This window comes from Benincasa hispida, chromosome 7 (assembly GCF_009727055.1).
Source record: "Benincasa hispida cultivar B227 chromosome 7, ASM972705v1, whole genome shotgun sequence".
In the NCBI taxonomy this organism is placed as follows: Eukaryota; Viridiplantae; Streptophyta; class Magnoliopsida; order Cucurbitales; family Cucurbitaceae; genus Benincasa; species Benincasa hispida.
In genome coordinates this window covers 48,466,418-48,480,785 of record NC_052355.1, presented here as the reverse complement: position 1 = coordinate 48,480,785, position 14,368 = coordinate 48,466,418, and the positions used below count along the sequence as shown (strand labels likewise).

The following is a 14,368-nucleotide window of genomic DNA, read 5'->3' as shown; positions in this document are numbered from 1 at the left end:
AATATAGACTTTGTATTTTATAAAAATATTGAGTTTCTAATTAGTTTATCCATTTATTTATTGAAGAAAACCCATTAAATCTTACACTAATTTCAACATTAGAGACTAAATTATTACAAATTTTAAAATATAAGAAAATGTTTAAAAATTAAATAGTTACAAATCAAAGTTCAATAATTAAATTGTTTCTTCTATGAAAGTTTAGAGACTAAAATTTAACTTTAACATTTCAAACTTTTAACCTCAATTTTTTATTAAATATTCACTTTATGTCGTTTAGTCTTAGTATTTATTAATAAAATAATTTTCAAAATATAAGAAGTAATGGAATGAAATGTTAACTTTGAGGAGTATTTTTGTATGATTTTCCAAAAAACAAACAAAATTTAAAAATAAAAAAACCATATTTTTAATTAACAACCCGACAGTTGTTCCTAATTTCCCCTGCATTTCCCGTGATCACATCCACTCTACTAAGCCGAACCATAGCCCTCACAAAACTCTTCTTCCATGTTCTTGGTTCATACGCCATTCTTCTAACAACCTCCGCCGTCATCGGATCCTCCGCCATATCTTGGTCCGATCGGAGCAACGTTCTTCCTTCCAACAGCCTCAAATAGAACGCATTATCCAGCTTGAAAGGCGACGACGGATCGAAATTCACTAGTCTTTCTCTTCTTCCCTGATCTTCCGCTAACTCCGCCGTATCGGAATTCGGCGGCGGACACATCACCGACAAGTAATAACCGTAGGCCTCATCCATGGTAGGATCTGGAGACTCGGTTCCGCTGTAATTGTAAATTCTGTCTTCGAAGAAACTGCATTGTGCTCTTCCGATCGAATGCGCTCCGATTAAAACCACCATTTCGTCCGCCGTCATGCCTTTTTTTGTGAATATTTCGACCATCTCATCGACGGGCATACTTGGAATCGGGAGGTTACCGAATACGTCGGCGGCACGGGATGAGAGACCGTCGCGACGGCCGCCGGGGATTATGTAGTACGGTATACCGGAGAAGACGGTAGCGTCTCTAGTTGCGAAGGCTAATATATCTGCGCAAGAAACAATTCTGGGGCATTCGCTTTCGATTCTGGCCTTGATTTCGTCGATTAGTTTCATACCTCTCAGAGTTTTGCCGTTTGCTGGTGATATTTTTTCTACTGGCTCCCCTGAAATTGTTGAATCCAGTAGAATTGAAGCGTCGCAACCCTGTTTGGTTTTAAACATTTTGAACGTCAATCTCTAGCAATTTTCTCATGTAAAATGGGGTTTATTTTTTTTATATATACTTTTTAAAAGGAGTTAACGAGCATAAATTTAAAAATAAGGGATTTAATGAAAATTTTATTTAACGTTTTCATATATGAGTTTGGTAACTGATTCAGAAAATTATAATTTAAGTAAATTTTTAAATGTGATCGAGAATATGTTTAGTTGCTCACTAGATATTAGGTTGTATACAAACAATTATTAATTCATCTTTTTTAAAATTATTTTTAAATATAAAAAAATGTACAAAAATATTTACAAATAGTAGCAAAATATCATCATCTATATAAATTGCGATATATTGCTATAAGTGCCTATCTGTGTCATGATAGACACTAGAATATGATATTTTGTTATTATTTATAAATATTTTTAGAAATTTTATCATTTAAAATAAGTTTTCTCTTCTTTTAAGTATAAAAAGTTTTTTAAAAAAATACAACTGATGAATTAAAAATAGATATTGACAAGGTTAAACACGTCATATTATTTTTTTTTTTTATTCTTTATAGAATTACTTTATTTAGTGAGCATTTATAAACTAATTTCAAACTCATTAAAGTAAAACAGCAACATGTCATATTCAGAATTTCAATAATTAATAAATTTAAATTAATACATCAATGATCATAAGTGTTAGTTCTCAACAACTAAATAAAATCTAAATGATCACATACTATTAATCTATTAGTGTTAGTTCTGTAAAAGAAAGTTTAAATATCAACTAACAAAAATATATTTTACGAAAATTCTAACGTCTTTAAAATTTTAATTTTGTGGCTAATATGCATCGGAGACCTATTAACAAAATTCAATCTTATATCTATTCAATTTGATAATTTAAAAAGGGACTTACATTGACAAAGCAATCATGGAAAAAAAGGCGAATGAGGGCAGCAGCAAGAGTTGGATCTTGATCAAAGGCAGCTCTAGAAACATCATTGGCGAGTTTCTCAGCCTGAGGGCAACTATACCGATAGAATCTGGCGTGCAAGTGGCGACCCTTGTTCTCATCCGCCGAGGAACAAGTTGAGAAGATTAAAGAACAAGCGATGAAGAAGGCGGCGAATGTCGTTACTTGGTCAGCCTCCATTTTGGTCGCAATTTTGATGGTTTTCCAGCAAGGTTCACTGCCTTTGCAACGCTTGGTGATTGCTCCGATGGCCGGAACATGTCCTTATAATTTATAAGAAAACGTAGATTTTGCTGTTATTGTTATTGTTTTTTGTTATTTGTTTTTTGTTTTTTTTTCCTTCCCAAACAATGGAAAGTTTTGAGTTATATTTTGTCTAATAATATTCATGGTTTATTGTTTGTGTTAGGGAGAATGACTCATTTGGACAAAGTAAGTTATATGGGTAAAAACACACGTTCAGAATTTCTTGAACCAATTGTTCTGATATCATTTTAAATTACTAATGAACCAAAAAGCTCAAAAGTTTAAGCTAGTAATTTAGGCAAATTTAATTATATATCACTAACACTTCCCTTCACTTGTAGGCTTGACCCAAGAAGTAAAAATCAACATTAATTGGAGAGGAAATAACAATGCACGAGCTTGAACACAGGACCTCCCTGGACCATATGCTCTGATACCATATTAAATTATCGATTGATCAAAATCTTAAGCTTAACCTAGTGAATGAAGGCAAAATTAATTATATATCACTAACATATCCAATTAGGAGAAATGAATATTAATTGAGGAGGAAATAATTAGGAAAATTGCATTGTATGACAAATACATTTTAAGAAACTAAAGCATGACTTCAATTTTTTTGTAATTGCAGGTGTGACAATCATATAGCAATCACATAGAAATTTGATAGCAATCAAATTTTCAGGCGGAAGCTTTTTGACATGTTTGCAAAAAAGCAAAACCTAAGGACACATGTCCAAGTTTTAATTTTTTTTTTTTTATTAAAATTACAATTGCCCCAAATAATAATGCAGGGGCTTGAACATACTACTTCTCAAGATCACCTGTTTTGATACCATCTTAAATCATCAATTGACTCAAAACCTTTTATTAGTGGGTAAAGACAAATTTAATTGTATATTTTTATTCCTTTTGTGGCTCCTTTATAAAAGGCCATCTCGGCCATTCAGAAATATTGAAAAAATTTGGGCAAATTCTCTCCTATATTCAAGCTTTTATCAGAACCTTGATCGTTTGGAGTTTGGTAATTAAAGGATAAATTCGTTATAATGTCACCGATGATATCTTTCGATCGTGCCATGATCGGTTTCTTCTTTTAGTTTTGCTCTTCGTTTCTTTGCGGGTCATCACGTGGGCTGAATGTGAATAGAAGAACAAACAATCATGGCCCGAATTTTGTCCACTATTTGATAAATCGACTTATTTAGGCTACCCCTTTAGTAATACTTTTGTTTTTTTAAAAAATTAAACCATCTTACTTTTCTTACCATGATTTGCATATTTTTTATTACAATAATTGAATTCTTAGCTAAATTTCAAAAAACAAAAACAAGTTTTTCAAAACTACTTTTTTTAGTTTTCAAAATTTTGCTTGATTTTTTAAACCATACTAGATAACAAAGGAAAAAAATTGGATGTGGAAATAGTATTTATAGATTTAATTTTTAAAAATAAAAAATAAAAAACAAAATGGTTCTTAGAAATAAGGTTTTATAATTATAACACTTAAAATATTTTTTAATATTTTATTTTCGTTTCCTCCCTTTAATCTCCCTTTCTCACTTATTCTTTTTGTCTTCTCTCTCTAAATCCCTTTTCTATATTTCATCTTCAACATAGATAATGCTTTTTTCTATGTATTCTGTTTTCGATGATGGTATCGACATACAATATTTGACGATTGACAGCAACATACGAAGTATTTGCAAACTTTACAGAAATTAAGTGTAGAGGGCAAGAACTAGAAGCGTAAGGGCGAGAAAGTAAACTACAATTAGACAAGAGTAAGAAAGTAAGCCAAAACTAGAACCAGAATAAAAAATAAATATTAAAAAAACTAATTTGAAAAATTGTTTGATGACATCAACAAAATGTTTGAAAGCTTTGTTTTAAAAAAACCAATATGTACTAAAAAAAAAGGTGATCAAATTTATTTTTATTTTCAGAAAATTTAAGGTATCATTCATATATATATATATATATATATATATATATATTATATTAAATTTTCAATTATATGATCATTCAGACTAATCATAATAAATTTCATGCATGAGAAAATACAATCCAATATATTTTAAAAATTTCAAAGAAAAAGGTTAATAGAGGTTAGTATTTATATATATATTTAAAAAGTTAATAATAAGTCAATAAAGATTGTATTACTAAAATGAAATAAAACTCAAAGTATATGTAGACAAAAATTATATTTTAACCTATATAATTCATTATTTATTTATCAACATGAACATTCTAAGATTCATAGTTGTTGATACTGAATTTTGGTAACTATTGTGAACTTATAATATATGGGAGGAATCCAATGATTACCCTGCATAATCGAAAACCTTGCATTGGTGTGGTGTTTGACCACCAACAGTCTAATGATTAAGTTAGTAATCATTTAGATAGAGCTATATAATAGAGAATTAAGAATGCTTTTCAGCCTTCCTTAAATGTCACGAGTCCTCTCGATTATATAGAGATAAGTTTCATAATAATCATTTGCAAATTAATTTCTCAAGTCATTAATTAAATTGTTATTAGCCATTATGAATAATGAATTTTTGTTTAGTACAATTGAGGATAGGGGATTCGAACTACATGCCTTGTAGTTTATAGTACACTCGTATGCCAATTGAGTTGTGCTTGATTTGGCATAATTCATAAGATTTATTTCACTGGTGGACCTAAACACATGTAAAAGTTAACTACTTAGGCATTATTTTGCCTTCACGGTTCATCTCCATACTTAGATATTATTTTTCTCTTATGACCATCCTTATGAGTTGGTCTTCATATGAAGTCGGCACGGCCAACCTCTATGGCTTTCTTCACTTCCATGGTCGAACTCTAGTAGAGTTGATTTTCATGGTCCTTGTTGATTTTATGATGGGTTCAATTGATCTCTTTAGCTCTTGTGTGGTTGAGCCTATGAGTCGATAACCATACTTAGCTAAATAAAAATTTTCTCTTCAAATGATCTATTGGGCATCCCATTGTAGCTAAGTATGTAGCCATATATTTTACCCACAACAATAATATTTAAATTTTAAGAAATTATTAAATTAATCGGACTGGATTTGTTTTCTTGAAAAAAAAAATAAGAGACTATATTTGAGATGAGATAATGCTATAAATCGTATTTTATGGAAAAGAATTTAAAGAGACAAAGATAAGAGAGCTCAAAATGTAGATGAGAATTTATTCTCCACCACAGTCGTAAACGATCATATATAAGGAAAATGTTTTTCTTTTTTCGAATGGGAGTCAAGTTTAGAACAAATTTTCACATTTTTAATAATTAAAAATCAATAAGTTCGATTTTATGTGTTGGTAATATTTGTTTAAGTCTAGCAGATACATATCAGGTTGTTTCTATATTCAGCTTATCTATCTAAGAGTTGTTTTCTGGAAATGCTGATTCTGCAAAATATTTTCCTTATGTGAAAAATTTTGTCTGCAATATTTTTGTGGATCTCTTGCATTCTTTATCTGCGACTATTTTGAAATCTAGTGGTTGACCTTCTACGTGTCTGCTATGCATATTTAAAGACTTTTGATATGTGGTTTTGGGTTGGCCATTTTCACGAGGAATATCGAGTGTCATTGTTGTGAGAAGTATTTTTGTCAAGAGTATTATGTCCATCTTTGAAGAGAACAAAGACTATGTTGTTGTAAGGTTGGAGACATACTCCAAACTTTTTGTATGCTTAATTGATTGACATCTTGAGAAGGGATTCTCAAGCTTAAGAGGAGCCTAAGCTAAACGAGTGGGGTGGTCTTCACTTGAGAGGGAAAGATAAAGATCAAGTGAAAGGAAGTCTCACGGCTTAAGGAAAGCTTAAGTCTTATTGAGAGGGAGTCTCAACCTTATGGGGAACCTAAGGAATTCTTTAATGATATCAATACTTAGGGGGAGCCTAAGTCACTGAGAGAGGGAGTCTTACATCTAGGGAAGCCTAGGTGAAAGGTTGAGTGATTAAGCTCCACGATGGTCACTGTAATCAAACTGTAGTTATAGATAAATACTATGTTGTAATCGCTTATCATTTATATTAATGGAGTTATATTTTCTAGGTATACTGCCCCCTAGATGTAGGTGATATTGCACTGGATAAGGTTACCAATCTCTTGTGTTATTTTTTTAGAAAGTTTTTTTTCCTATCGGGGGTGTGATTCTCCAAAACAAAACAAAAAGAAGAAGAAAATCACACCTTACTCCGAATCACTAGAAAGGATCACCAGTGCAGTTCGGGCCTTATTGGTCTTCTTAATCCTGGCATTTGTCTCTCGGCCAGCAGGTCTTTCATCAGTACGACGACGTTTTTTTTGTGGTTGATGCCCTAAATCTCGTAGGGTCCTATAATTTGTAAACTTTATATGAAAAAACTTTTATGGATTAATAATATATGATATTTTTATTCACTTTGTCTATAAAATATGTGATATTTTAGTTGCATTAACCACAAGCCAATAAACTAACATCGAAGTTTATCGTTGTAACTTAAACATGTATGTAGAGATAAACAGGTAGATCATGTTTAAGTGATAATCTAAATGGTCTGTAGTATATGGATTGTTGGGGTTGATGCCCTAAATCTCCTAGGTTCCTGTAGTTTGTAAACACCTATATGAACAAATGCTTGTGATGTAATAATATGAGACATTTTCTTCATTGTTGTCTATGAAATATGAGATATTTTATTTGCATTAACCACAAAGCTGAGATCCCAGGTTATTGTTGTAACTTAAGCATATATGTGGAGACATACAAGTGGATCATGCCTTAAGTGATAACCTAAATGGTCTGTAGTATATGGATAAAGGAGGGAAACTTTATCCTTGTGACACTATGAATACAACTCACTTTGTAGATGTTACAAGTGTTGTAAAGTGCTACAGATGGTCTGATCTTGATCATTCATGTGGAGACATGCAAGCGGGGGTGTCCTATACAAAAGAGTTTGTATAAGACCGAACCACGAAATATTTAGTCTCGTTATATAACACCGTTCATGACAGAGACTCTTATTTCACTAGGATGACCATATGTAACATGACCTTAATCCTGAGTGAGTTGGGAACTCTTACCTATAAGGGTGGTCCTTTGATTTGCATGGGTGCAGGTGGCCAGATTGCCGAATCAAACCTACCAATTTGGGGTTTCATCTGATTGGGGAGCTGGGAACTCAGCTACACAAGATGAAATTCACTCATTCCTCGAAACAAGGGTAAGTATATAGATTGCTCCACTAACTGCTGATTCTAGGACTTGAACGATGTGATGCCACACACTTTCTCATGGCTCGAAAGGTGTTCACTCATAGTAGAACTATGACGTATTGTTCATTAGAGGAATCAGTGGTACTTAAGGAGTTAGATGTAACTACAGGAAAAAACAGTAAATTGGCCCAGTTGTACTTACGAGCGATCTGTGAAGGGTTATCGTACCACTGATTGGTTGTATCTAATTAACACAGAAATATATTTGTAGTGAGAAGAGTGCAGTTGTCGGTCTTTTGTGGAGTGTTCGGCAATTAACGGATGGTGGATTTCATGATTAAAGAGTTTAGTCAGTTATTCTTGGAGTTTTAAGCTACAGGTCCATAAGGTACCCTTGGTAGCTCAATAGATTCAAGTTGAGAATTAGCTTTTAGGTTAGTTTGAAGTGTTTAAATTAACAAGAGGGAATATAATTAAATTCGTTCAATTACATGTTATATAATTGATTTGATGTATAAGATATATTAATTGGAGGATTTGATATAAATATGATTTATATTAAATAAAGAAAAAAAGAATTATGGTTTAAATATTACATATGATGTATATTAAAATAATAGGTTATAAATATAATATAATAAGTTAGTTATTATATTTATTTATAATTAAATACAATTATGAGATAATTTTTTAGTTAGTTATTTAATTTATCCTTTAACTGTGCAAGTGGGAGGTTATTTTGAGTTTTGAATAAATGAAGGATAAAATGAAAAAAGTTTTCATTTTCAAGAGATCGTTTCATTTAGTAAATTACTAATCGTTTTGCTCACGAGAGATTACACGATAGCCTTCTAACGAGAGACTAAACGATCGTATAAAGCGATTTATTAAACGATCATGTAAACGATCTAGCGAGATTTACTAAACGATCGTGTAAATGATTGAGCGAGAGATTAAACGATCGGTTAGGTGATTCTCACGAGAGCGAGATTTAATAAACGATAAAGTATTCTCAGTCTATGCCATAGACAGAACCATTCTCCCACTTATTTGATTGTGTAGTTCGATCATTTCTTCCTCATTCCCTCTACCAAATTCACACAGAGCCCACACCTTCTGGATTCTCACTTCGAGAATACCAAGGTTTCCTAGTAGTAGTGTCAAAGGGTTCTTGTTTAAGGAGTAGACTGTTCGTGATCTGAACAACAGCGGGAGATTGCTAGACGATTGGGACGACAACGAGAGATTGTTGCCTAGTTGTTCATGAGAGCGAGAGATTTACAGAAGAAGAGTTCTTCAAAGACATATCTCTCATTCCTTTTGTATTTGATTACTTTAGCATGTTGTAATTTTGTATAAGATGCATAACTGTTCTGTATGTTTGTGAATGTCTTTATTCTTTCACAATGAACTTAGAAAGATCTTGCTTCTGCTCATTAGTTCTCTTGAATAAGAGTTCTTTCATGGATAAGACTGAGTACCTTATCCTGCTGACACTATAAGTATGGCCTGCTTTGTAGGTGTTACAATTGTTGTAAAGTGCTACAAATGATCTGATCCTGATCCTTCATGTATTAGACATGCGAGCGGATATATTCTATACAAAAGAGTTTGTATAAGACCAGATCATGAAATGTTTAGTCTCATTATATAACACCGTTCATAATAGAGACTTTCATTTCACTAGGATGACCATAGGTAACATGACTTGAATCCTGAGTGAGTTGTGAACTCTTGCCTATGAGGGCGGTCCTTTGATTTATATGGGTGAGAGTCGCCAGATCGTCGACTCAACAAGCCTACCATTTTGGGGATTCGTATGATTGGGGAGCTAGGAACACAACTACACAAGATGGAATTCACTATTTTCCCGAAGTAGGGGTAAGTAGATAAATTACTTCCTTAAGGGCTAATTCTGGGTCTTGAATAATGTGGCGCCACACCCTCTCCTGGCCCAAGAGGGGTTTGTCATAGTAGGACTATGATTTATTGTTGATTAGAGGGATCAGTGGTACTTTAGAAGTTAGGTGTAACTATAGGGGGAAAACGTTAATTTGGCCCAACTGTACTTACGAGCAATTTGTGAAGGGTCATCGTACTGTTGATTGGTTATATTCAATAGACACAAAAATATATCTGTAGTGTGAAGAGTGCAGTTGTCGGTCTTTAATGGAGTGCCCGACAGTTAACGAATGGTGGATAATGTAATTAAAGAGTTTAATTAATTATTCATATACCGTTGAAGCTTCAAGCTACAGGTCCATAAGGTCTCCTTGGTAGCTCAAAAGAATTTAGTTGAGAATCAGTTTTTGGGTTAATTTGAATTGTTCAAATTAATAAGAGGGAATTTAATTATATATGATTCAATTATATATGATATAATTATTATAATATATTTTATACATTATAGTTTAATTGGAGGAAATAAATATTTGAATGAGATTCAAATATAATTTTTATGAATGTGATTCATAGTTGTTAAATTTAATATAAATGTGATTTATATTAAATACCATAAAATAAAGAAAATGAACTATAGTTTATATTGTATATGATACAATATTTAAACTATAGGTTATTTGTTATATTTGATATAGTATATAGTTTAATATAAATAAGATATGATAAGTTAGTTATCTTATTTATTTATATGATTTTATTATTTTGAATAATAAATTTCTATTTTCTCTCCAACTACCTTAGTGGGTGGTTAATTAGTTTTATGGCAAAAAAGAATAAAAGACAATAAGTTTTCTTCTTCTTTCAATACTACACGGCAATACCTATACGATTGAGAGATTTGCTAGACAATTGAACATCACAGAAACATTCTGTCTTCTTCAATTTTTTTCTTCCTCCAAACTCAAACAAATCCTCCAAACCAAAATAGTCAGAGCTCACTACTCCCTAGTTCTCACCCTGAGAATACCAAAGGCTCACTGTGGTAGTGTCTCCTTTTGGTTCAAGAAGTTCTTGAAGAAAGTCTTCAAGGGTTGATGTGTTTGAGTTCGTGACTGTTCGAGGGAATTACAAGAAGAGATGTTCTTCAAAGGTGATATCTCTTGAACAATTTTTCTTTGTAAAAAGCATGTTAAATTTCTTTATGAATGCATATCTTGTACGTTTACTGTAAATCTAGTTTTTCAGTCAAAATGGAATTTGGATGATCTACTTCCGCTCAAGGATCTCTATAAAACGAGTTCCTTCAGTTTCCTCTATCTCTATTCCTGTTTTCTTCTCTTTGTTCTCCTCAACCTTGCCTACTAGTGGAGAGCCATTGATAGAGCTAAGGGATGCCTCTCGGGGAGAAGACTTGTTCATACTTTGCTGTGAATGCACCTTCTTGTCTTTTGGAGACAAAGTGAATGATAGATGGAGGGGGGGAGGGACTTCATGTCCAAGCTTCCAGTCCTGTCGTGTGCAGTTGTATACTAAGAGTCGTCCATGGAGGACTCCAGTGTGGTTGCAGAAGTTGTGGGCTCTATAGTTTTGAACTTGTCCACCAAGAGTCGATGGGTACTCTGTTAGATTTGGTGTCCTAAATCTCATGTATCTTATAGTTTGTAAATAAAAATCATATATTTAATAAAATAAGAGGTATTTTATTAACATTTAAACTACATTAATTCAATCCAATAAACTAAGATCCAAGGTTATTTTATATAACTTAAAACATGTACGTGGTTGACATACCGATGGATCATGTTTAACTAATAACCTAAATGGTCTGTAGTAGATGGATAAGACTAGGTATCTTATCCTTGTGACACTATGAATATGACCTGCTTTGTAGTTGTTACAATTGTTGTAAAGTGCTATAAGTGATCTGATCTCAATCATTCATGTGGAGACATGTGAGTGATAGTATTCTATACAAAGAGTTTCTATAAGACTGGGCCATGAAATGAATAGTCTCTCTATATAACACCATTACTAGAAGAGACTTACATTTCATTAGGATGACTATAAGTGACTTGACCTTAATCCTGAGTGAGTTGTGAACTTCTATTTATGAGGGCAACCATTTGGTCTGTATGGGTGAGAGTGGCTATGTTAGCCGACTTAACAAGCCTACCATTATGGGGATTTGTCCAAGTAAGGAGCTGGAAACACAACTACACAAGACGAAATTCACTCATTCCCGACCTTAGGGAAAGTAGATAAATTTCTCCCTTAATAACTGATTCCGGGTCTTGAACAATGAGGCTTCGACCTTTCACATGTTGGGATTGGTGTCCTAATTCTCCCGAAGTCTTGTTGTTTGTAATGATACACATTTTTTTATGAATAAAATAATTATTATTTCATTCTGGTATTTACTCATATCCCATAAAAAATGCTTCATGGTTATCTTATGTAAACTTAAGCATGTATATATGATATACAAGTGGATCATGACTCAAGTGATAACCTAAATAGTTCTGTAGTATAAGGATTAAGTTGGGATACCTGATCCTGGTGACACTACGGATATGGCCCGCGTTGTAGAGATTCGCAAGTGTTGTAAACTACTACATATAGTAGATCCTGGCCATTCATGTGGAGACGTGCGAGCGGGGGTATCCTATACAAAGAGTTTATATAAGACCAGACCACAAGATGACTAAACTCTGTATATAACGCCGTTGATTCTGGAGCTTTACATCTCACCTAAACGACCGTAGGTGACACATCTTCAATCCTGAGTGTTTTGGGAACTTCTGCCTTTGAAGGCGGTCCTTTGATTAGTATGGGTGAGAGTGGTCAGATTGCCAACTCAACATGCCTACCTACCTTTTTGGGGACTTGTCTGATTTGGGAATTGAGAACTCAATACACAAGATGAAATTCACTTCTTCCCCGAAGTAGGGATAAGTAAAGAGATTGTTCCCTTAATGGTTGATTCCGGGGCTTGAACATAGTGGCCACAATTTCTCTTTGGAAGAAAAGATTCAGTCATAATAGGACCATGACTTGTTCATTAGAGGGATCAATGATACTTAAGGAGTTATATGTAACTACAAGGGCATAACGGTTATTGGTCGAGTTGTACTTACGAGCGATCTGTAAAGGATTGTCGCACTGTTGATTGGTTAAGATAGACACATAATATATATGTAGTAAGGAGAGTTCAGCTGTCGGTCTTTAGTGGAGTGTCTGGCAATTAATGAATGGTGGATCCCATGACTAAAGAGTTTAGTCAGTTATTCAGGTACCGTTGGAGCTTCGAGCTACAGGTTTATAAGGTCCCCTTGGTAGCTTAATGGATTTAGTTGAGGATCAGTTCTTGGTGTTGATTTGAAATGTTCAAATTGACAAAAGATAAATTCGATTATATATGATATGATCGATATGATGTATGAGATACATCTAGTGGAGGATTAATGTAAATGAGATTTACATTAAGCACCATGGAATAGAAAAAGAGCTATGGTTTGTATGTTTCATGAGATGAAATATTAAAACTATAGGTTATATATATAGTATGATAAGTTAGTTATCATTTATATTTATAATAATATTAATTATTGGATAATTAACTCTTTTTACCTAATAACCAATTGAGTGGGAGGTTATTGGTGGTTTCATGGTAACCGTGAGATAAAAGAAAAAATGTTTTCCTAATTTTAGTAAGTTTATTAAAAAGCATGAGTTTTTGTGAATTTGAGATTTCGTCTCTCGGAAAAATTCTCATGAAAGTTGTCAAGTAAATAGGATTTACTAAGCGACAGCTTGAATAAGGTAAACAATCGTGCAGTGTTTGTAGGCGACAAACACTTATCTAAACGATGAGCTAAATGATCGCATAGCTTTTGCTAAACGATTGCTTAGCTTTTCCTAAACGATTGGGCATCGACCTATACAATAGGTTCTACCATCTCCCACTTGGTCAATCATTTATACGATTGTGTTTCCTCCTTTTTTCTGCCTCAAACCAAATCCACATAGAGTCCACCCTCTGGATTCTCACACCGAGAATACCAAGGTAGCCTTCTTGGTGGTGTCATACTCAATTCGACATTGTCGAGGTTCTTTGGAGGTCGTTCATGTTGTTCGGGGTGTTCGTGACCTAGGCGATCGCTGAGTTTGAGTGTGTGAAGTTCGTGCTGTGAAACGGTCATGTTGGGCGAGTGTTCGTGTGCTTCTGTGTAGCTGTGGGCGAGCATTCATGATCAAGGAGGTTTATGAGAAGTCTACAAAAGTGTGTAGCTTTTGTCCTTGATCTTATGTATTACATGCTATAATTTCTGTATTTAATGCATAACCATATGTTTTTGTTTGAGATTGTAATTGTAAAGTTCATATATGATTGTAATTTGGAATGATCTTTCCGTTGCTCATGGAAATCCTCGTGTTTGATTTCCTTCATCACTGGCCTAGGAGGTGTCAGTTTATAGTTGGACTATAAGTTGTTTGTTCATTAAAGGAATCAGTGGTACTTAAGGAGTTAGATGTAACTACAGGGGTAAAACGATAATTTAACCCAGCTGTAGTTATGAGTGATTTGTGAAGAGTTGACTCGTTGTTGATTGGTTTTATTTGTGGATACAAAATATATCTACAATGCAAAGAGTGCAACTATCAGTCTTTAGTGGAATGACCGGTAGTTAATAAAATTGATTAATTTAATTACAGAGTTTCATTAATTAATCTCATATCATTAGAGCTTCCAATTTGTAGGTCCATCAGGTCTCCTTGTTAGCTCTCTAAGGATAGTAATGAGGAAGAATTTG

General features: G+C 33.4%; 1 protein-coding gene across 1 annotated transcript; it reads right to left on the bottom strand.

Annotated features, from left to right (window-relative positions):
- Nucleotides 1–409: 409 nt before the first annotated feature.
- On the bottom strand, nt 410–2,363 carry LOC120081121 (peroxidase 5-like). The gene is made up of 2 exons (XM_039035794.1): nt 2,127–2,363; nt 410–1,210 (listed from the first exon to the last, which is right to left on the bottom strand). The coding sequence occupies exons 1-2, from the start codon at nt 2,361–2,363 to the stop codon at nt 410–412; spliced, it is 1,038 nt and encodes a 345-aa protein (XP_038891722.1).
- Nucleotides 2,364–14,368: the final 12,005 nt, after the last annotated feature.